We start from the raw sequence: 23385 nt of genomic DNA, 5'->3' as shown, positions 1-23385 counted from the left end.
TCATGGATCGAATGCCCCCAGTTAAAAATCACTAAAATCACTATATCGATAGATATACATGATTTTTTTTTAAACACTCATCTTTTAATTATTATCATTACAAACTAATAAAATAACCCTTTTTGTAAAAAAAAAACCGAAGTTGTCCTTTAAATGCATGCATTTTCTTTGGGTGGGGTTATGGTTAAGATTAGACATTCACAGGTTACTGTGAGCGGTTAACCCATTAAAACTGAGAAAGCATCATTTTAGATTTTAGCGTTGGCTATTCAAAACTAGCAGATGTACAAGCTCACAACGCGTCACTTCGTGCCGCTCTGCGAGCTTGTACATCTGCTATTTTTTTACATTTTGGAAAGATCTCGAAAGTGTGAGAACTACTGATTTAGAAGGGTTTAGGTAAGGGCTGGTTTCAGAGATAGGGATTTTGAGTGTGAAACTGCATTGAATAATGGAAACGACAGAGACTGAGAGAGACACACACACTTTATCAAGCCTGTCACCGTTAACACACAGGAAATGCCTCGAGGCAGCTAGGGTTGCCTTGAGGCACCTAGGTATGTTTGCACAGGGTGGGTGTGTGTGTGTGTGTGTGTGTGTGTGTGTGTGTGTGTGTGTGTGTGTGTGTGTGTGTGTGTGTGTGTGTGTGTGTGTGTGTGTTTTGATCCGTGTGTATTTGCTCTGCCCCAGTGGTGTAAAGTAACTAAGTACATTTACTCAATTTGAGGAATTTTATACTTTACTGGAGTATTTCCAATTTTCAATACTTTTACATCTACTCCACTACATCTCAGAGCCAAATATTTTACTTTTACTCCACTACAATTATTTGAAGACTTTAGTTACTAGTTACTTTGCAGATATACATTATTATATTATAAAACACAGGCTAGGCTATTTGAAAATAGCCGATCTACAAGCTCACAACAAGTTTTGTACAACAAGCTTGTAGATCGGCTATTTTCAAACATCTTAGCACTTTTACTTTTTGTTCTAAAAGTATATTTTGATGCCAATACTTTTGTAGTTTTACTCGAGTAACATTTTGAACACAGGCCTTTTACTTGAAACAGAGTATTTTTATATTGTGGTATTGCTACTTCTACTTAAGTAAAATATCTTCTTCCACCACTCTGCTCTTCTCCCCCATGCAGGCCATAGAGAACTTTGCGGTGACGGTGAAGAGCACGGCTCAGATGTTGCAGAAGTTCGGCACAGACCTGGCAGAGACGGAGCTGCCCAACGACGTCCAGTGCACCAAAGACCTGCTCAGCACACACACCGACAAACACAACAAACTAAAGGTATAGCTTCTGCACACAAATGCATGCTATGGAAACCTTGTATGTCCAAAAAACGTTACTTTTCAGGAAATGGCATGGAAATGGTCAGAAGCGGTGAGAATGGCTGATCTATAAGATCGTAGAGCTTGTAGTTCGGCATTTTTCACTACTTTAGCTTGACACAAAGTAGGGCATTAAGCGACAAAAAAAACATTGAAAGATTAATTATGGAGATACAAGGTTTCTGCCCGACAGCGACGATTTGGTGACACAAGACACAGTAATGTATGAACAGTGAACACCCACGTCAACAACAGCCACCCACCCATGTCACCCACGTCAATGTACATCAGCATGACTCGCATGCACACACTGCCATAATTGCCACATAAACGTAATGCACATATCTGTGCTGTATATGTCTAGTTGTGACTCAATCTCTCTTTTTCTCTCCAAGTCAATTATAGACTATAACAATATGGGAAATACTTTATCTATGATAGCTAACCCACACCCTGTAAACTTAATTACCTCTAGGAAATGATACTACTGTGAGCATTTCCTCCACTGCGCTGAGGCAGATGATTGCACCACGTTCACCTTAGTGTTACACTCTCTATTTCTGTTATTTGTGTTTATTTGTCTTTGGTGTTGTACAATAGATCTATTGAACTGTTGCCATATCTCCCAAATTATTCCTGTAATTGGAGTTGCAAATTATAATTTCACCTGCAGTTTCAAGGAATTCAATACTTTACATGTTAGTGTGCTGTACATGCACACACACACACACACACACACACACACACACACACACACACACACACACACACACACACACACACACACACACACACACACACACACACACACACACACACACACACACACACACACACACACACAGAGTAAAATCCTCACTGTTCATTTATCCATTTGTAACTATATTGAGAGTGTATAAATGTGACCCTTATGGGTCCATTTGGTTACATTTCTCTCAGAGACTGTACTGTCCACACACACACACACACACACACACACACACACACACACACACACACACACACACACACACACACACACACACACACACACACACACACACACACACACACACACACACACACAGAGCCCTGTAATTGATGCTACTAATATTCCCCTGTGACTATAGGATGAACTGAAGCTTGCGTTGAAACAAGGCACAACTCTGCTGGGCTGCATCAAGGAGCAGGCCTCCAAGTCTGAGAGCCACAAACTCAACCCAGATGAGATGGAGAACCAGACCACAGTGGAGAGGTGATCTATATTAAGTATTCTACACAGTAAAAATGTAACACTGAATGTACAAAATGTAACCAAATGGATTTGGTTACATTTGTACACTCAGAGTTACAAATGGATAAATTAACACTGAGCAGTTTTACTGTGTGTGTGAATCATTCATTCATCCCTTCTACCGTATGGCCATGAAGGGCTCATAGGTCATGCAAATGCAGACGTCCCTACCAGCTTATAAAAAACACCAATTACAGCTCAGGCTTGGCTGGGGGGCTCCAACCAACGTGATTGGCAGTTAAGCCCGGGAGGGTTTGCTGAAATCTGAATGGGGACTCAGCCAAAATGAGATAGACACAATAAGGCAAAGACAGCAGTTCAGACAGAGTTCAAAAGAATGAGCGATTATATTTTAGCACTAAAACAGGAGACAAACTTACAATTCAATACTGGAGAGAAATGCAATGGGAATACCCCGGCCTCGCCTGGCTCGCAGAACACTAACTGCTCTCGGGCTTATTATGCAAGCTACCCCAATGGCTTCCTGCATAGTCATAAACCCTATGTTTTACTCTCTCTCTCTTCTTCTCTCGAAGTATTTGGCCGTGGGCCCCCATCTCAAAATATTTAGTTCCCGGGACAAAATGTTGTCTTGAAAAATATCTATATTCAAAGATTTGCAGATTTTTTTCACACAATTTAAAAAAAAATAGCAGATCTACAAGCTCATAGCGCGGCACTCGGTGCCACGCTATGAGCTTGTATATCTGCTATTTTTGAATAGCCAATTATAGACTATAACAATATGGGAAATTGGTATCTAGGGGAAATAGATGTCATACTGAAATCCTTACATGTCCTACCCTACCCGGGATTTGTCATATTGTTATACAGTATAGTTATATTGTATTGACATACAATTGACATCTCAAATAAGTTTCAGATTGCAACTTTAAACAATGCGTGTGTGTGTGTTTGTGTGCTTTTGTGTGTGTGTGTGTGTGTGTGTGTGTGTGTGTGTGTGGGGTATACTGTAGGCTCCTGGCCCAGCTGGACGAGACAGAAAATGCCTTTGAGCAGTTCTGGTCCAAACACCATCTGAAGTTGGAGCAGTGTCTGCAGCTTCGTCATTTCGAACAGGACTTCAGAGAGGTGGGTGTACAGTGCATGTCCAGATAGATTAGATTATTGTCCCAGAGGGAGATGTGTTTGATCCAGTAAGGCTTTCATGTGTCCCCACATCAATGACATCTCCATGCCATGCAGGGGTGTAGCCATAACCTCAGAAGTGAGGGGGACAGATTGTTCAGGAGCAAGATGATTTTTTTCCTTTTTATTGGATGATTTATCGAAAAATCCTCTCCCATTCAATTTTAATAAACATAAATCAACAGATTTCAAATAAATGTAGGCCTATTCATCATAACTAAGTGCATGCACACTGTCTACTACGGCATCTTATTTGTTTGGCATAATATTCATGGCCATGATCTGCTGTAATTGAAGCCCAACCAAATGAGTTTCTGCGCCTCTCTTTAACCGCGATGAATCGTTGAGCAATCTGTCTCCTATTTGCGGCGTCCAGTTTTATCTTTATGGATATGACATACAGTGAAACTGTTGTTGAGTCAAGACTGTGTCATTGTGCTTCGGAGGCAGGTTTTTATTACCTCCAAAGACCACTAAAGCTTCTTTCAGCCTCAGCAGAAGAAGCAAGGCACAGTAAAGGAGCAGTCAAGGTTCTTCTCGCACAACTATTTCCACTTGCCCTGTTATTAGCAGCAACCTAGCTAGCTAAATTGTGTGATGGATGAACCAAATCCTTAGCTACAAATTAGTAACCACTTCATTCACACCACATAAAAGAGTCCGTATGTTGTCAGTAGAAATATGTAATGCCTCTGAGGCTTACATTTCCTTCCCGTCCATGAGCACACACATCCCTGCTGTGAAACCTACTCAAAGCTAAAGTTTGAAATGCGCTTTATTCAAAGCAGAGGTTTGATGCGTGCTTACTCAAAGTGAAAGTGTGTGTGATGCGTGCCTAGATGGGTCTGGGGGGTGCTGTATGTCCGCTCTGTGTAGAAGGCTACTGGCTGTGCCATTACATAGACTTTCTTCCAGTGCGTAGGCTGCATACTCAAAGTGAAACTTGTGAGGAAGAAATGACTGGCTGCTTATATCTAACCTTTATATTTTACCATCACTTATAATACTTCTACAATACATTATGATATTTCACAGCTTGTAAGAGCCTAAATGTCTCCACTAGGCTACTGTAGCTATTGTTTTGGTGCAGCCTATCTTGTTATGGTTCAGTTTGTCCTTCGGGCAGCTACAGTATAACTATGATCTCTGCACTGTGCTCGAGGCAGAACTACCGTACCACTGACATGAGTGTTAATGTACTTCTGACCATATAATCATGTAACAGAAAGCAACCACCACCACCTAGAATATTGTCTCGACTCTTATGTGCCTTATCGATTGCTGATTGAACCAGAATTCCACGACGCATGCCTATACTCAAAGTCAAAGTGTGTGTGTGATTCACGCCTAGACTAGGGGTACTGAATGCCCTCTCTGGGAAGAAGGCAGTGGAAAGGGTCAACGGGCGAATTCCTCTTTTTCTACATCACTGGGAAACTCCAATGGGATGAACACTTCAACAAAGTGGAATGCCTCTTATTATCTCAGGCAACTGAAGAAGCTTGATATGGGCCCCAAGGTTCTACAAAACCCACATGTACAGGAAGAAAAAGTCTATGATTTCATAATGACTCAGAGTAGCCAGTAGCCTTCTACCCAGAGAGGAAATAACCCTCGAAACCCGCTAGAGGTTCTGTCTTTTTCCTGCATGCATCCTTGTGGATCTGACATGTGGAGTTTTTTCCAATGAAGTTCTTGCATGTGAACCTGCCAATGCATTGCTACTTTATGTTTAACCTTGTGTACATACAGTATGTATATATAAATACTGTATGTAGACAAACTAGACATCTTTTGTTCTTTTTTAAATGGTTCTTTACCGTTTTTATGTTCTCCTTCTCTCTCTGTCCCAACCCCTTTTGTCCTTCCGAAAACTATAAAATGAGAGCTTGCACAAACACGAATTTCACCCACTTCTTTGCACCTGTAAACCTGTAATGTAAAGTTGATTTTGATCCTCCTCACCTTTTTCACCCCTAACCGGTTTGCGTGCCTGAATGCTCTTGATACCATTCCCCTATCCTCTGGCTCTCACTGTCTCTCTTTCATTCTCTGGCTCTCGCTGTCTCACTTACATTCTCTGTTAATCTCCTTCTCTCTCCACCTTCCTTCGTCCCCTACATTTCCATGTATCTCCCTTTTTGTTTCGTCCACTCTGTCACACGTTGTAAATTCTCTCTCTCCCTCTCTCTCCCCCCCCCCCCCCCCCTCTCTCTCTCTACCCTCTCCCCACATCACCAGGTGAAAGTGTCTCTAGACACATTAATGGACGGTCTAACCAGCCATTCAGACATCGGAGATTGTGTGGCGAGGGTGGAACATCTACTCAAGGAACTTAAGACCTTGGAGGAGAAAGCACAGGTTCAACACACATTATTTATATTACATTATTAATGTATTTTAGTTGTTGCCGTTTATAAACTGAACATATTATGACATTATCTTATATTTGTCCCTCAAATAAAATTACCAGAACAGATTTAATCCACTATGCTTTACAAGAAATTTAAAGATCACATTTCTACTCACAAATCTACAGCAGCATGCTGTTTTCTGAGGACCATCTATTGCATATATAAGCGCTTTGAAAATATATCCAGAATACTATCAGTAAATATGATGTGATATTGTAGTTACTCACACCCCTCCATTAAGTGGTTGCTGCTGCTGTTCTATTGTTGAAATGATTATGTGCTGTTGTCTACCCATGCAGTCAACCCTGGAGAAGGCTCAGCTCCATGCGTTGCACGGCGACCAGCTGATCCAGAGCAACCATTACGCTGTGGACTCCATTCGACCCAAGTGTGTTGAGCTACGACGCGTCTGTGACGACTTCAGCAACGAGGTGAAGAAGCAGACCGACGTCCTGTCCAAGTCCCTGCGGATACACAGAGGCATAGATAAGGTAAGAGAAGCCACGCAATGTTTCTGGATTTGTGGGATACTGCTTCACTCTTTGGCTCGTGGGTGGTTTCTGGGCGGCCATCGGCGGGTGGGTAGAGAGGCCGTCGGGTAATCGGAAGGTTGCCAGGTTGATCCTCGGCTCCTCTACTCTGTGTCAAAGTGTAACACTCATCTGAGCCATCTGAGCAGCCTTTTGCTGGGTGAATGTAGAAAAAGTTATTTTTACTCTCCTTTACTGGGCACCAGCATTTTCCTTTACTGGGCACCAGCATTTCCCTTGTGACTATACACTCTAAAATAAATGTTAATTTAACTGTATGTCTGCCTGTACAGGTGAACCAGTGGTGCGAGGCCGGCATCTATCTGCTGGCTTCCCAAGCTGTGGACAAGTGTCAGTCACAAGAAGGGGCGGAGTCGGCGCTGGCAGACATCGACCGCTTCCTGGAGACGGCCGAGCAGAACAAGCTGACCGAACTCAGGAACATCCATAACCAGTATGAAGTTGTGCTGTCAGAGGAAGTGAAGGTATAACACACAGACACAGACACACAGGCAATGTGTTAAGCATGGATGATGTGCCTCAAATGTAACGTGCCCATGTCTTGATTGCAGGCTGGCGTCCTGAAGGCCTTGAAGAGGCTGGAGGATGTACAGGAGATGTTTGAGAAGCGCCACGTCAGTCTGAAGAAGCTGTCGGCCAAACAGACCAGGCCCGTCCAGCCTGTGGCTCCACGGCCAGAGTCCTCGCCAAAACGGCCCTCGCTCAAGAACCCCGCTAGGACCCAGCAACGTGAGTCCCAACGTTCTAATGGGAACGTCCTGTCCTCAGCTGTGTGTGTGCGTGTAAGACAGACGGAGAGAGAGAAAACAAGTGAAAGATGGGGGGGGGGGGAGAGAGAGAGAGAGAGAGAGAGAGAGAGAGAGAGAGAGAGAGAGAGAGAGAGAGAGAGAGAGAGAGAGAGAGAGAGAGAGAGAGAGAGAGAGAGAGAGAGAGAGAGAGAGAGAGAGAGAGAGACGGACAGGACTTCAAGTGCAAGTTCAAGTGCTTTATTGCCATTTCTATATACTTGCAATACATACATTGCAATTTGAGTGTTTCCCAGAAAGGTTAGAGGCAATGAAAACAAGATTTAAAGCAATTAAAAAAATCATTATCAAAACGAATACAGCGCAACAAGCACAGATGGCAAGCATCAAGGTGCTTCATTAAATGCCACCAAGTAATTTTAACATCACTTCTGTGCTCTTCCTACACTTTAGCTCTCGCACGCAGAGCTTCAGACGGCACCAACAGCAACAAGCAGCCAGCTGAAACGGACCCGAACAAGAAGAAGATCATACGCAAGGCCAAGGGAGGCATCAAGGTACTGCCATCTTCAGTCAGCTGAAAACTGGTTTCTTCATGTGCTGACGGGTAGTCCAGCATAAGACAAGCGATAGGGATAACGCGTCGATGTAATTCAAATCTCTTGACAGCTTATATATACACCTAGCCCTGAAACATGACTGTCATACCATGACAGTCGTGGTGCCATGTCCCCCTGGGTTTTCGGGGAGTTCTATTTGTTGACATTGCCAACTCTCACATGTACATAAACGTTCAGATTTCAAATGCTTACCACCGAGCCACGGATGTTACCTCGCGATGCGGACCACATTAAGTACCCGTATCCCCCGTATTGTTCAATAAACAGCATTTTAATCCCATCGCCGGCCATTTTTTGTTGTTGTAATGTATCAGAGTGCAATACACCTCCCAACCATTAGGTGTCGCATGGTTGAAAGTATCGGAGAAAATTTGGAGAAAATGGCCGGCGATCGGATTAAAATGCTTTTTATTGAACAATACGGGAGATACGGGTACTTAATGTGGTCCGCATCGCGAGGTAACATCCGGGGCTCGGTGGTAAGCACTTTATGTTTGAAATCTGAACGTTTTTGTACATGTGAGAGTTGGCAATGTAACAAAAATAAATAAACCGATAAACCTGGGGGACATGGGACTATGACGCTTGTATACAAGCGTCATGTGAACCATGGCTAATATACACCAAGAGAGAGTTTACTTTTCTTAAATGGTTAATCCACAAGTAGCTGTTAATTTATATCACTGGGTATTTTGTGTGTTATAAGTGTGCTGCAGCTCCAAGACACATTTCTCTTATCTGAGATGAATAAAGTTAACCTTTACTTTACCTTTATTGCTCGATAGTTGGCTAAACACAAGTTCAAGTCAAATTTACTCCATAGCTTATGACATACCTTTGACACAAGCTAGGATTTGCCTTTGATATTATTCATTGACAAGTCTTTGGTTGATATGGTGTTGACAAACCTGTTTTGTATCTGTGTTAATGATCCAGCTGTTGACATAATGTTATTGGTGTTCACTCTCCATTCCGACATCTCACCACTCCGACTAGTGGCTTCCGCGTGCGGTTAGGGTTAGGGTTAGGGTTAGGTATAGGGTTCGTCAACGTCGGAAAGGCGACATGTCGGAAAGGAGAAATGCACCCAATGTTATTATGTCATGCCTGAATGAATGACAAACAGGTTAAGATGAACAGATAAAATACTTGTGTATTTGTTTGTACTTGTGTTCAAATGTGCTTTGTTTCCTGTCCAGATCGAGTTGAACATGCACTAAAGACACAGAACCCCTAACTAGATTAGTTGCTCATTGTCTGACAATAGAGAATCCTTGATTGTATAGTGCAGTTTCCACTTGTATATCTGAAGCCTACTGCAGTATGTGTGTGTGAAGAGGGGAATGAATGAATAATCTATGTATGGCCACAATTAGTGTGTGTGTGTGTGTGTGTGTGTGTGTGTGTGTGTGTGTGTGTGTGTGTGTGTGTGTGTGTGTGTGTGTGTGTGTGTGCGTGCGTGCGTGCGTGCGTGCGTGCGTGCGTGCGTGCGTGCGTGCGTGCGTGCGTGCGTGCGTGCGTGCGTGCGTGCGTGCGTGCGTGCGTGTGTATTATGCAAGTTCAACGTAGAGTAACACCGCCAGTGTTAATTTTCCCCTTTATACACACACTAAATGACAGTAAGTGCACTTGACTGTGTAGTGGTAGGTTATTGGCTTGCTTCCCCAATTCCTGTGAGGATCACTAATAATGTAACCTTTTGTATCACAGATCGAGGTAATGCACGAGGCAAGCCAAGGAGGCTCCACCCATGTGGTACTGTCTAACGAGACAGAGGAGGTGCTGTCCAACAGACGCAGGTAAGAACACAACACAGGCCTGTGTCTCCTGGGAGAACGCTGCAATGCATCATGTCATTGTTGCCGGGCGGAAAAACTTGTTGCGTGTCCAAAATAACTGTTACTTTTCAGGAAATGGAAAGCAGAACATGTGTTCTCCAGTGGATCCATTGTAATGGTTTACGTCACAAACAACCTTTTGTTAATACTGTTTTTGAATTAACCCATTAAAACCGAGAAGGCATCTCGGCACTGAGTGCCGCGCTATGAGCTTGTAGATCTGCTATTTTTGAAAAATCTTGAACATTTGTGAAAATCGTTGAATAGATATATTTTTTAAAGCTAATTTATTTTACTAAAATCTTTGTTCTGGGGGTCCCTGGAACAATATATTTTCAGATGGGGGTCCGCGGCCAAATACATATAATTTTGGGGGTCCTTGACATGGAAATGTTTGAGCACCACTGATATTATAGCAACATAACTGTTTCAGAAAACAGTTAGGATTTAGAAGACATTTGTAGAATCATATCTCAGGTCTTAATGGGTTAAATGTTTATAAAAGCCACAGACAGACGTAATCACTTTCAAAATGTGTCCAAAGATTGCTAAAATATCTTGCTTTGTGTCGACACATTGCAAGCTTTTAGACCTCCGGGTATTCATTTACCAAAAAACCCATAAAAGTTGAAATTGAAACATGGAGATGAAGGTTTCTGCCAATAACATCGATATGCAATCTGATCATATTGATCTAATTAGACATCATAAAAATACAACAGAACAACTGCTACCAATGCTGTGTAACATGAAAAAACATGTGTTAAAAACATGTTGACTTGTGGACGACATGCAGTACAGTAGGACGGGTATTTGGGTTTCACTATCATTATGATATCAGTTACCGGTGCTAACACCTCATAGGATTGGCTGTGACGGACAACCTTCAGACACAGGTGCTGTAAACTGTTTGCACCTGGGTGTCTAAGTACATGCATTCCATAACATCAGTGTGGAATTTAGCCATGTCTAATTCTATTCTGCAAACGGGCTACTGGTTGGGGCAAAACAGAATGAATTGATGGCTCTAAGACTGCAGGGCAGCAAAACACTTCATCACTTAACTTCACAAGTTAGCTATTATGGTAGGTAAAGAACCTAATGTTTAACAAGAGAGTATTCAATCAGGAACCTTTGCTCAAATAAAGGGTGTTCTTGAAGTACATACAGTACTTACGACATCATGGGCCTAGCCCCTGTGGCTCTCTATGTCCTCTCTGCTTTGTCACAATTGTATACAAGGAAAGACTGGGGTGTGAATTAAGCACTGCTCTATATCTTACTCTCTCTGGTGGGCAGCTTCAGATTTAGGTGGTACACTGCAGTGGTTCCCAATGTATTTGCTCGGGACCCAAAAGAGACATTTAGTGTTTTCCTGGGACACAAACTAGTGAAAATAGCCGATCTAAAAGCTCACGCTACTTCTTAAAAGTTTATTTTTAAATGTTTGGAATTAATTGGATTTCTGTTGAAAAACGTTTGGCATTTATTTTTAATTTCTGAAAAAGTTTTTATTTATTAACTTTTTTATGTTTTGAAATATATTTATAAAAAGGGATATTTACTCACGGCCCAGTGTTTGGTTAACACCGGTATACTGTAACAAGGCCTAGACAGAGCTAAGGAATAAACGATAGGGAGCAAGTAAATGATATCTGCATTGCACTGAAATGAGAATCAGCTATTGTACTCTGAGTAACTTGAGGCAACATCAAAACAGATCCATAGGTGCACACCCACGTCCGGGGGTGGTGTCATTTCAAGTGGGTCGAAATGGTTTATGCCTCGCGTGGTTTAGATGTAGGCACAAAAAAACACATCCGCGCTGTGTGTGTGTGTGTGAGAACTGGTGAGCCTCTGACATAGACATTCCATTTACATCGTAACAAGACATGGATATAATTATAGCAAGATATAATTAAAAAATTAAACAAATTATATGAAAAAATTGCTTCTGAACTATTCAATTAATTGAAAAAGTAATCGATAGAATAATCACTACTCTTCATTTGAGGGCACGCAAAGACTGACACAGCGTAGCAATGCCTCACTAATACTCCCAAAAAGGTTTTCTTACATGAAATGTAAGAAACTATTAAAGTTTAAAGAAAGACCCAGAAAAGAATACTAAGTAACGTCATTTGAACTTGACTCCTGGTAAAAGACGAGAATGATTGATTTCAGTGATTTCCGAGTATATTTTTACATCTACCAGTTCACATGTACAGTACACTGAATATTCTTAACGGCCGTAGTCCTACACATACTTTGCATAGCTTAAATTAAATTGAACTTGTGGCACATGGCCAGTAGTGAAATGTTTCCACGCGAGCACCAACAACCGGGACACACCAGGAGTAAACAAATTCCTCATAAGGTCATGATGGTAGACGAGTTGGCCTGGTGCTGGTGATTTGGACTGTCTCAGCATTCTTTATCCAGCCACAGAAATAAGTGGATATAAGTGGATACAGCAGAGAAACAGTGAGGCATAGACAAAAAAAGGGGCTTTTGAAGAGACTTTGGGTGGAGAATTAAAAAAAAGAATAAAGAGGTGGAGGGAGGAAGAGAGACAGACTGGGGCAGAGAGAGAGCACAAAGATAGGGAGCAGGCGAGGAGAACAATAGCCGAGACGAGAAGATGGCAATGCATTTTTTGACAGCCCTCGCATGCCAAATTCTCCCCAAAGATGATTCTAGTGTGTTACCGCCAGGCATTGAGTACCTCAAGAACACACGGTTGTACTCTAGTCACTGCTGAGAGGAGAGAAAAAGCAATATGTGAAAGAAAATAATCTGAAATATCTGGGCAATATACTGTTTACTTGGTGCATCTTTGATGCAATCTTCAAAATAAGAGCCGATCACAATGCGTCGCAACACGAGACATTGTGAACTTGTAGATTGGCTATTTTTGGTACATGACACTGGCGTACAACTAGGTATAACTCCGGCTTTAGCATTTGGGTTAAAAATGCCCCCAAAAAGGTATACAATTGCCACCCTAAATTGATGATGTCCTCACAAGTATGGTAATGTGTGTGTGTGTGTGTGTGTGTGTGTGTGTGTGTGTGTGTGTGTGTGTGTGTGTGTGTGTGTGTGTGGTGCTACTAGTCAGAATTAGAATTCACTGGCAAATTCTTAGAGGGCAGGAAATGGTCTGGGACAGAGCGTCTGATAAAGATGAAAGGAGCAAGAGGGAAATGGTGGTTTTCAACTGACTTTGCATTTGGGAATGCAATTTACCTCAGCCGTGAGATTGCAACGCAAATCAGATAATTCTGTGTTTGTGCCAATAAAAGAGCAGTACGCAATGACCGTCACTGAGAAAATAATCACTGAGACTTCCAGCCCCTTCACACACACACACACACACACACACACACACACACACACACGGGAGATGCAACCCGTCCCACTGAAAATGCAAATAACAACTTGCAAGGTTTATCCATGAGTCATGTACAGAATTCACAATTGGCAAGGAGTTCTTTGATCTGCCTGCCTTTGCCCGCGTTGACAGTGACTGGCTCAGTCTGAGCTCATCTGAAGAGTACTGTAGTTCAAATGTAAAAAGAAGAAAAAAGGAACCCTATGAGCTTTTATGTTCTGTATTCAACTTTCTTGAAAGTTTCTTCAAGTATCAAGCCCGCTACAACCTGGCGTTCCTATTTTCTAAAATCTTATTACAGCCAACATTTTCAAAAATGTTCCACTAAATTTACAAATTGCGAAAATAGCAGATCTACAAGTTCACAACATGCCACGATGGGGCGCGTCGTGAGCTTCTAGATCGCCTATTTTCGCTGTGGGATGCCGCCTTGTCACGATAAAACGAGGATTAAGTGTTTAAATTAACACTGAGGATTTTATGTGTACAATGTTAATACTTAAAAAGTAAAAGTAAAAGAGTTATTCTCCATTTTAAGTATTTTTCCGTTCCAAATGTGAATTTGGTGTCAGTCAAACCACATGGCCCTGGCTTCTATAAACCTGTCTCTCTGGGTAGCATTCAAGACTGTTTTCCCATCATCTGGCATCATTTAACCCGTGAAGTCATGCCGGATGTGGCATTTCTCTCAGACTGGCTCTGGTTCTCTACAGGAAGTGTCTGCTACCGTTGCTGTTGGGAGAACTGAGAACTGAAATCAGAGCTCAGCTGGACACCTTCACCGTTTTATCAGCTCTCCAAGTGGTTTTAAGACCACCCAAATGGCAATGTCAGCAGTGCAGCACTGCGAGCTGAATAAGTCGGTCTCTCTCTTACAAATTACCTCTAAATGTATTCAGAAGTTGCGACTTAATTCCCTTAACAAGAGAGAAAATATCCTAGAGATTAAACAATGACTCAATCTTCCAGACTTGTTCCATTACCCTGTGGTTGTCCTGTCTGCTTCGCCACAGCAGTGATCATTACCGAGGAATCTCTCTCTCCACAATTAGAGGTTTTATTGCAAGAGAGTGTACACTGAATTCTGAGCTGTATAGTCTGGAACCCATGATATAGTGGCATTCTAATCCTAAACAAAAAATGACTGCAGGCAATTAAACATGAATAGATGTATTTAGCTCCTGATAAAAAGGTGTATCTGACACATGATACGTGCCTTTTCATCAGTGAGCAACCATGACTACAGTAGGGCTGGGTGATGTGGCCCAAAAAAAAACACTATTTTTTAAACTTTTTTTTTATCTGCCTGCCTTTGCCCGCGTTGACAGTGACTGGCTCAGTTTGAGCTCATCTGAAGTACTGTAGCTCAAATGTACAAAGAAGAAAAAAAGAACCCTATGAGCTTTTATGTTCTGTATTCAACTTTCTTGAAAGTTTCTTCAAGTATTTTTACCAAAACAATATCACTATTTTTTTTTACCAAATACTTCTATCGATATTGTGATAAACATATAATATTGTGACGATAACAGGAAGTTTTGTACAAAATGTTGTATTCTACCTATCAATTCATTTATTTAGCAGTCAGCACTTAAAAAGTTATACGGTGTGTACGTTTGTGGACAAACACGGCTGATGTAACCCGAACCTGTAAACGGAACAGGCTCAACGGATCCACACCACAGAAACAAATAGTAGTTTCCACGCATGAGTGAAGAACAGGCAGGTGCTTTTGTGTGCTTGACAAAATGGCTTTAGTCTTTATTGCGACAGGGCAAACACACAACACCAGCAGCAAACATTGAACTATAGCAGAGGGGGAAAAAGGAAAAAAACACTTTCTAATGTATTTTGGGCTCAGTTGATTGTGTCTGTGTGTGAGTATTATTATTTTCTCAGCTTGTATTTGTTTGATTGTGTTGCAGTTCATCACAGTTTTAGTTAATTAGTCCCAACATCTCATTGACAATCCATTTCACCTGAAGGCTGCCATACAAGAATAGGTGTTTTGGTAGTACGGCCGACATAGCAGCATCACTCTCACTGCCGTGCAGTAGGCCCTGTTAATGAACCCAGAGGACAGGCCACGGACCGCGGGGTCCGTCGCCGCCCGCCACAGCGTGCGTATATCCTTGGCGTGTCCGTGCGACGTGATCATGCGATTGTAGATGCACTGGTGGTACGGGGACTTGCCCTCCCCCGAAATGTACACGTGTTCCTCCGGGGAGACCCCCATGGCGTTGGCACATATCCCCATGAAGACGTCGTCTATGTACATGGAGGAGTTGAGGAGCAGAGTGGCCTGGTAGATCTTAGCGGCCACGTCCCCCGACACCACGTACCCGGCGCCCGCCGTGTAGTCCGGGTAAGAGGGCCAGGGGTACAACTCGTAAGGAACGTGATATTTGCTGTCTTTGCGGCGATTGGGAGGGGCTCCCCGGTGCACGTGCCCCACCCACAGGTCTTTGGCCCCTGCCTCTGTGCTAAGGAGACCCCGCAGGTACTTGACCAGGTTGGGCATGTGTACGAAAATGTCGTCGTCCGCCGTCATGAAAAAGCGAGCGTGGCGGCAGTGTTCGTGGGTCCAGTGGAACTGGAGGATCAGTTTGGTGGTCAGGTTGTGGAAAGTGTCCGCAAAGTCCTGCTGAATCAAATCTCCGTACGTCTGATCCTCCCGGATGAGAGCCCTCTGAACCGCGGACTTTTGTCCCGCGTCTGGGTGCACGCCCAGGGCAAACACCACCCTGACGCTCTCACCCGCCTCCCGCCAGACATAAGTCTCGTTGCCCCACGTGTCCCTGATCGCCTGGCGCCGCTCGAAGCCCTCCGGCGAGGATTTCACAAACAGAACCAAGAGCACGTCGTCCCAAGGGCGTCCGCCGCCACCGGTCCCGCACTTGTCCGCGTGGTTAATGAGGTAAGGGTAGCTCACCGCCCCGTCGCCGCCCTCCATCACGGGGCCGGCGTTTCCACCACGCCGATGGTACGGGTGGGGGTTAATGGCGAGGGAGGTGTTGATGAAGTCATAGCTGTTGATCAGGTAGCGGTAGGTGTAAGACCTCACGTGGCTGACCACGTGGTGGTCCAGCTGTTCCCAGCACACCATCACCACGCACAGCAGCAGGCCGGTGGTCAGCAGCTGCACGCACTGACACTTACGGATGCGGCGGAAGTTAATGAACATGGCTGCTACCGCGCCAACGAGCCACAGGCGCTGTTGGCGATGTACCTGCCCTCTCCCGTTCTCTCAGTCCTTTATTCTTATTTCACTGCTTTTCGTCTCTTCTCTCTTCCTCGTCAGCTTTCTTATTGTAAGAGTATTTAAATTCTTCCCTCTTTTCAGTCTGCTCCGCTTCTCCTCCTGACTGTATGTCCTTACTTTATCTTCTTCTTACCTAGCTTATCTATTTCCTCTCATACATATTTTCCCGTTCACTGTATTTTCTATCTAGTCTCTCTCGCCTCACTCCCTACTTCATCCTCCTGTTGTTTGAGGTGTGTTTGTTCTGTTGTTGTCAAGTCCAGTAGGCCTTTGTCAGACTTTCCAGCAGACGTATGGCTCCGTTACTGAGCTTCCTCCACTCTGTCAGTGAGAGTCTGTGTTCCCTCATAGTGATTGGGGCTGGAGTGAAGGTGCGCCGGTGGGGAGGAATAAAAATCCCAAACCCAACTCGTACTGTATTTTCTTCAGTTGACAAACGTCATCATCATCCCCCTGCCGTTACTCTTCCTCCTCCCCCGTGGAACCAGTTTACAGTACTTCCCCTGATTCTCCTCAGCTTCTGTATTTGCTCTTTCTGTCCTCCTCCACTCCTTCTCCCCTCTGATCATCAGCGTGTTGCTAGCGGTGGCATGGTGTTAAGACCTCATTGGATCTGTGGATAGAACAGAAGAACAGACAGAAGAACATTGAGAATGATGCACTGTAGGAATTGATTTCATATTTCGGTTAAACATTTATAAGTGGAATAGCACTCCATTTGAGAAATAGTACCTTAACATCATTGCTACTGTATATAGTAAGCACAGATGAAGGTTTGTCTCTGTCATACCATACATACCATTTCTTTATCCATGGAGCAGAAAGAGTTTTTATCCATTCTAACATCATAAACAAGTGACGGTCGCACAAACGTTTCGGCTATCCAGCCTTCATCAGTGTGTTATCTAACATATGGCTTTACTGTGTTGCTCAAGTTTACTAAAGGTTATTGGACAGTTGAAAACCAAGGAATTTTGAAATGTACAAAAGACCATAACTAATGTATAAATTAAATGTTATCCCATTTAACATCAAACATGAAAAAACATTGTCTATCATGGTCTATGAGACCAGATCTGTTTCTTCTCCACAACAACAGAAATGGTAAACGTGCAGGGCAGGGCATGGACAGTAAATGAGCGTGGCTCCTAAAGTAGACCTAATGTAGTAGACCAGTGGTTCTCAACCAGTGATCAGGGATCTAGGTGGTCCCCAGCTAAATGATGGGGAGTTGGTAACCAAATGGACCCGTCCCTTATAGATCTTTAACTCTTGAGTGTAAAATTAATTTGAATTTCATTTTATGCTCTCAAGAGTTAAATTATTGTTAAACATCTGCATTACTTAATTAAATAATTGTTATATTGATCAACGTTTGCCTGTTATCTCTCCTATAGCTCTAAATCGGAACCTCTCCCTCCACTGGGAGAGGTTCCAAATGGGGTTATCACTCCTATCGGTACCAACATCAATACAGCATGGAATTGTGGACAGAATCTTATCCAACGACAACAAAAAAATATTCGAAGTTTTGGGTCTGAGAGTTAAAATCTCATCAAACGGTGGTCTGTGGCTCAAATGCAGAATAAACAATGGACCTTGATTGAAAAGGGTTGAAAACCATTGTAGCAGACTACTCACCGAGAAGAAACTGTTGAGGAACTATTCAAACTATTCGACTCTGGAAGTCAACTGAGGGCAAGCAATGGCTTGTACTGTAACTGTGGTCCTGTGTAATTTGCATGCGTTGGATTTGCAGAGGGTGACCCGTCGTCACATTGCTTACAGTCTACTTTTAGTTTAATGTGTCAACATTGGACAGCTGACTTTCCTGAAATAGCCCACTGTGTTAGATTGTCGTCGGACCAGATAGGCGAAGAAATGCCCCCCCCCACCCCCCCAGGGGAAATAAACCTGCTATCTGTCCCATTTGGAGCTGCGTGAGTCTGTTCATCAACGATAAGCTATCTGTTCAAACGTTCAGAAAACACACCACGTGTGGGCGCACACATGCTCGCTCTCTCGCTTTCTCTCTCTCTCTGTCTCACGCTCTCTCTCTCTCACACACACATACAAAGAAGTTGCCACAGTTTTTGATACAGTGAAATATTGAAAAGAAATTTACTTGATAAATAAAAAAAATTATGATGAGATAATAAACAAATGAAAGGGTATTCGGAAAATACAGAATTTCTGTGGTTTTCTAATTTCTATGTATTTATTCCCGTTGACAATCTCCTCCTGAATATTGTCCAGTTTATGATAGATATTATTTACACAACTATTTCTCTTTTTGTGAAGGCAGATTGTAAGAGGTACGGTGCCACTCGCTTTAGTCTTAAATCCACCCTTACGGGTTACAAAATAATAATGTTATGTATATACGGCTGACTTGGGCCCTTTCCCAGACCTTGTGCTTCCTCCAGTATGTCAGACTTTTTGATTTAAGCTAGCAACAGTTTACCCAGTTGTAGAGTGCTGACCACACACTACGATGCTTCATGAGCCATGTAACTAGTGGTCTAATAAATAGCCAGTGGAAGACTTTCAATTATGTATTTTACTGTAGAACATTGAGTTTACAGTGTTTTTTTCCGTGTACTCATTCAGCAGTGGTGGGACACTCAGTAACACTGCTGAAACCCATCTTTTCCCCCGTAAAATATAAACACATTGTAGGTAAACACAAGGTCTGTGTTTAGAATCACAAACAATTCTATCATGATTGCGTATTCAAATAAAAATCGTTTAAAGGACAACTTTGTTTTTTTACAACCAAGGTTTATATTTTAGCTTGTAATTAAAGTAATTAAAAGATGAGTGTTACATTTTTTTAATTTACTGCTTTCTATAGTTTTAGCAATTTTCGCGATATTTTTTACAGTGTGTGTCTAGTGGGCGGGGGCATTCTGTCCGGTGGTTAAATATGTCTTTTTTTACACAATAACCCAGCGTTTTCTTTATTAGTATTTACAGAAGCTTGTTTCTAGCCCCCAATAACTCACATCTGGTCATCAAAGACCACAGGACCTTTTTTATTGTGTAAAAAAGGCATATTTAGCCACCGGACAGAATGCCCCCGCCCACTGTAAAAAATATCGTGAAAATTGCTAAAACTATAGAAAGCAGTAAATGAAAAAAAAATAACACTCATCTTTTATTTACTTTAATTACAAGCTAAAATATAAACCTTGGTTGTAAAAAACCAAAGTTGTCCTTTAAGGATTGCAAGCTGGTGTCCCTGTTTGTGTTCCGGGGTTAAGCCATATTTAAGCTCCGTCACTCACACCAGTATGTTGCTTATCTAAAATAACAAATGTTTAAGCTAACAAAACAATGCATCATGTTAAATTAGGCTTTAAGGCATGTGAAACACAATGTTAGTTTGTTTGTTAAACGTGAGAAGTTTTTCATCCAAAAGTCTAAAGAGGAAAGTTGACAGTGAAAACGGAACATTAAAATAAGAATGGAAAGAGAACTGTGTTCATCGTTCCCCATGTCATAAATGCAAAGACATTTATATCCATATTACTTTATTTATTCAGATGATATAAGAAATTGTTAATATATATATATTATCGCTGGCAGGGTGTATTGCCTGCCACTGCTTTAGGGTTTGGGTGTGCGAATTAAACGATATTACCCCCAACCACAATATCCTGTTGTGGTCCTGGGATATGCCACTCATAACATAGTTTGCTATGTCCTGTGTGTGACTCAGTTTAAGGCTGGATTAATGTAAATGCCGACCCAGCGCAAAGCATCATAATGGAGGGGCTTTTGCACGGCAGAGACCCTCACCATGAAAGTTGCTGATGTCTGTATAACGTCACACAATGGGCTGAACACATTTTTCCACAGCATACTTTAACTGAACACGGGGGTTACCCAACAATGGGCCGCACTGACATGCTGCTAAGCCCTGCCGTAGAGAACCGTCCTGTGACTACAAACAGCATGAGACCATCCACTGTCTGGCTATCTCTCCCCGGATAGACCGCTCACTGTGGAGCCAGCCGTTTGAATAGGCATGTGTTTGACCGGAGGTTTTCATAAATGATATCATTATGGGGAATGCTGATGCACACGTTTTGGCTGTTGGTGGTAAATTTGCCTATGCTGCCCAGGTGCAGCAGAGTAGCCCTGCCTGAAAACCAGAAAACCCCCTTCGCCCAGGGAGAGTTCCCCATTTTGGAGGAGCGGTAGATGTTTGGATTCCGATGCGGGAGACCTGGGTTCGAAACTAGGTTGTTACATACTGTAGGCAGGTATCAAGAGTGCTATTCATTTCTATTCATACTGCACATACATACACACACACACACACACACACACACACACACACACACACACACACACACACACACACACACACACACACACACACACACACACACACACACACACACACACACACACACACACACACACACACACACACTACATCTAGACAGACACAGAAGATTCGTTGCTCTTATAGTCTTATACTATTTCCTACCTTCCTTCTGGCTCCGTTTCATGTGACCTACTTGATTTATTGTGAATATACCCAAGGGCTTCTAGCTTAGAACGTTTTGTTACAGACACCAAAATAACAATATGTTCAGACTGAATTGGTGTGTTCCATGCTATAAGAAGGAGCAAACAAATTCAAATGGAATTAATTTAAATTTGATTCCAGAGCCACATAAAATGTGCTTTCTTCAACAAGTCGCACTAATAACCACTTCTCTGTTGTTGATTTGAATGAAGAAGTGTCAGACTCAGGTGACCTGGGTAGAATGCCCACTAGGATTAACCACTGACAGCCCCTTTATTCTCTTTTTGAATTCTAGTTTATAATCTACTTCTAGTCACTTAATTTAACTGACAGTGTACAAAATGTTCCTTTCAGGTCCATTGTGTTACATTTGTCCACTGTTAGAGTTACACATGGATAAATTAACCATGAGGATTGTATTGTGTATCTTGTCCCAGAAACCCCATGTGAGAAGACTTGAGGACACAATCTTTTAGAGAGAGGATCGAGGGAAAATGAAAACAATCGGCTCAATTAAACGATATGAATTGGGTTAAATACTTATACTAGTCAAATTCAACTATCCCTTATTAAACTCCACTCAATCATTTGAATGGAGCATAATAGTTGTTTCCATGGGTTAGCCGAAGTGTGAGAAATCTCAATGGTTTAGCATGCCTTTGTAATGAAATATTTAAGGAATGTAGGATATCTTTGTCATTTATATGGGTAGGTTTACAGACAGTGATAACTGAGATTGTGAAAGAGAATGAACTTCCAGTTCTATTTTAGTAATCCAGTCAGTCCACTACATTTGTGTCTTTATGTCAAAATACCGTATGTACCTTACTGTCTAGCTTATGCTATTTGTGGTTTGTATTTACTACATAAGCTCGGCTTCCACCTGTGGCCAATCAATTTATACTTATACTAAAAGACAGTATAAAGTCCATAGATAAGGCAGTATATATTATGCAGAAGAGGAACTACTGTATGAATGGCCATGCAGCATGCTGCTAAACCACCTGATCCCAAGATATGCTCATTGCTCATCAATAAATCACTTTTATGCTGTCTATAGGATCACTGTCTCAGAAAAGGACATTTTGACAATTGATTCTTTGATACTGGATGTGGAGTCAGTCAGTTCACACTGCATCAACTGTTATGCAGTTTACACTCAACACCCTGTGGATGTTGCTGAGTGTTTCCCTCTCAGCAGGGCTGTATTTAGCAAGCACATGTGCCATGAAGTTAACATTTTTGCTCTCTAGGTGCTAAATTGTCGATGCTACCAGCTACTGCGCTAGACCAGTGGTTCTCAACCTTTTCAGGCCACGACCCCGCCCAAAATAATCATACTTGAACTGGGGACCCCACAAAATAATCATATTTGAACTGGGGACCCCACAAAGTAATCATATTTGAACTGGGGACCCCAGAAAATAATCATATATGAGTTGAGGCATTACATTTAGTTTGACTCGGTTCCGCAGTGAAAATAGCTGATCTACAAGCACACAACGCCTCGCAACAGAAGGCGTTGTGTGCTTGTAGATTTGTTCTATAGATATCTTCACAATTTTTGCCTCCGTCTTATATCATTTGACAATTTAGCCAATGTTTGACCAGTTTTTATAGTATAGTTTGCTGATTACTTCTGATGCAGTAATGGTCTTTTTCTTTTCTTTTCTTTTTTTTTTACTTTGTCTTAAAAGTCCTTAAATTGTCACTTCACTGTCATCTGAAGACCCCCCCCCCCAAAAAAAAAGATCATATGGGGGGACCCCCCTGGGTGTCCCCCTCGGTGTCCCAACCCACAGGTTGAGAACCCCTGCACTAGACAAGCAAACATTGTACCTCTACCAACCAACCAGTTTTATGAGTGAAACACAGCGGATAGCCTAGAGATTGAATTTGCTGATAAGTTTTCATGAAAGGGTGTTGTCCCTCTATCTCCCTCTCTCTCCACTCATAACGTCTGTGCTGAGTCTAGGCATGGCCTTAGAGAGGCCATAGCTGTAAAACTAAGTAAAGGTTGTGTGAATTCTGTGCTGCTGCTGGCTTTGACAGCCGTTCGACATGCAGAGGCACAGTGAGGAGGGTTGTGCTCAGGGAGTGTGTTTACCTGTCTGTGTTCATCATCCTCACACTACCTTCCCCTGTGCTGTCCCTCTTTCCCTTCACACAGTTCACACGCCCAACTTTTACACACACACACACACACACACACACACACACACACACACACACACACACACACACACACACACACAC

The 23385-nt window shown here is 42.5% G+C and overlaps 2 protein-coding genes across 7 annotated transcripts in view; one reads left to right on the top strand and one right to left on the bottom strand.

Annotated features, from left to right (window-relative positions):
* mcf2l2 (MCF.2 cell line derived transforming sequence-like 2) overlaps window positions 1-23385 on the top strand; it is a gene marked incomplete at its 3' end in the record, with an annotated part of 124357 nt that overhangs the window by 38940 nt on the left and 62032 nt on the right. For all 6 annotated transcript variants that reach the window (XM_084067837.1, XM_084067839.1, XM_084067838.1 and 3 more), the window contains exons 7-15: window positions 1155-1304; window positions 2455-2579; window positions 3596-3710; window positions 6009-6128; window positions 6481-6672; window positions 7005-7196; window positions 7284-7461; window positions 7932-8035; window positions 9809-9897. In XM_084067837.1, coding sequence (XP_083923963.1) covers window positions 1155-1304; window positions 2455-2579; window positions 3596-3710; window positions 6009-6128; window positions 6481-6672; window positions 7005-7196; window positions 7284-7461; window positions 7932-8035; window positions 9809-9897 — 1265 coding nt within the window. The remainder of the gene's footprint in view (window positions 1-1154; window positions 1305-2454; window positions 2580-3595; window positions 3711-6008; window positions 6129-6480; window positions 6673-7004; window positions 7197-7283; window positions 7462-7931; window positions 8036-9808; window positions 9898-23385) is intronic.
* b3gnt5a (UDP-GlcNAc:betaGal beta-1,3-N-acetylglucosaminyltransferase 5a) lies at window positions 14939-16511 on the bottom strand (the record flags this gene model as incomplete). The annotated part of the gene is made up of 1 exon (XM_084067846.1): window positions 14939-16511. The coding sequence occupies one exon, from the start codon at window positions 16509-16511 to the stop codon at window positions 15303-15305; it is 1209 nt and encodes a 402-aa protein (XP_083923972.1). The 3' UTR covers window positions 14939-15302.

Source organism: Gymnoscopelus microlampas (genome assembly GCF_963454915.1).
Source record: "Gymnoscopelus microlampas genome assembly, chromosome: 9".
In the NCBI taxonomy this organism is placed as follows: domain Eukaryota; kingdom Metazoa; phylum Chordata; class Actinopteri; order Myctophiformes; family Myctophidae; genus Gymnoscopelus; species Gymnoscopelus microlampas.
Note: the sequence above shows the minus strand (reverse complement) of the source record. Positions and strands in the feature narration are given on the sequence as shown.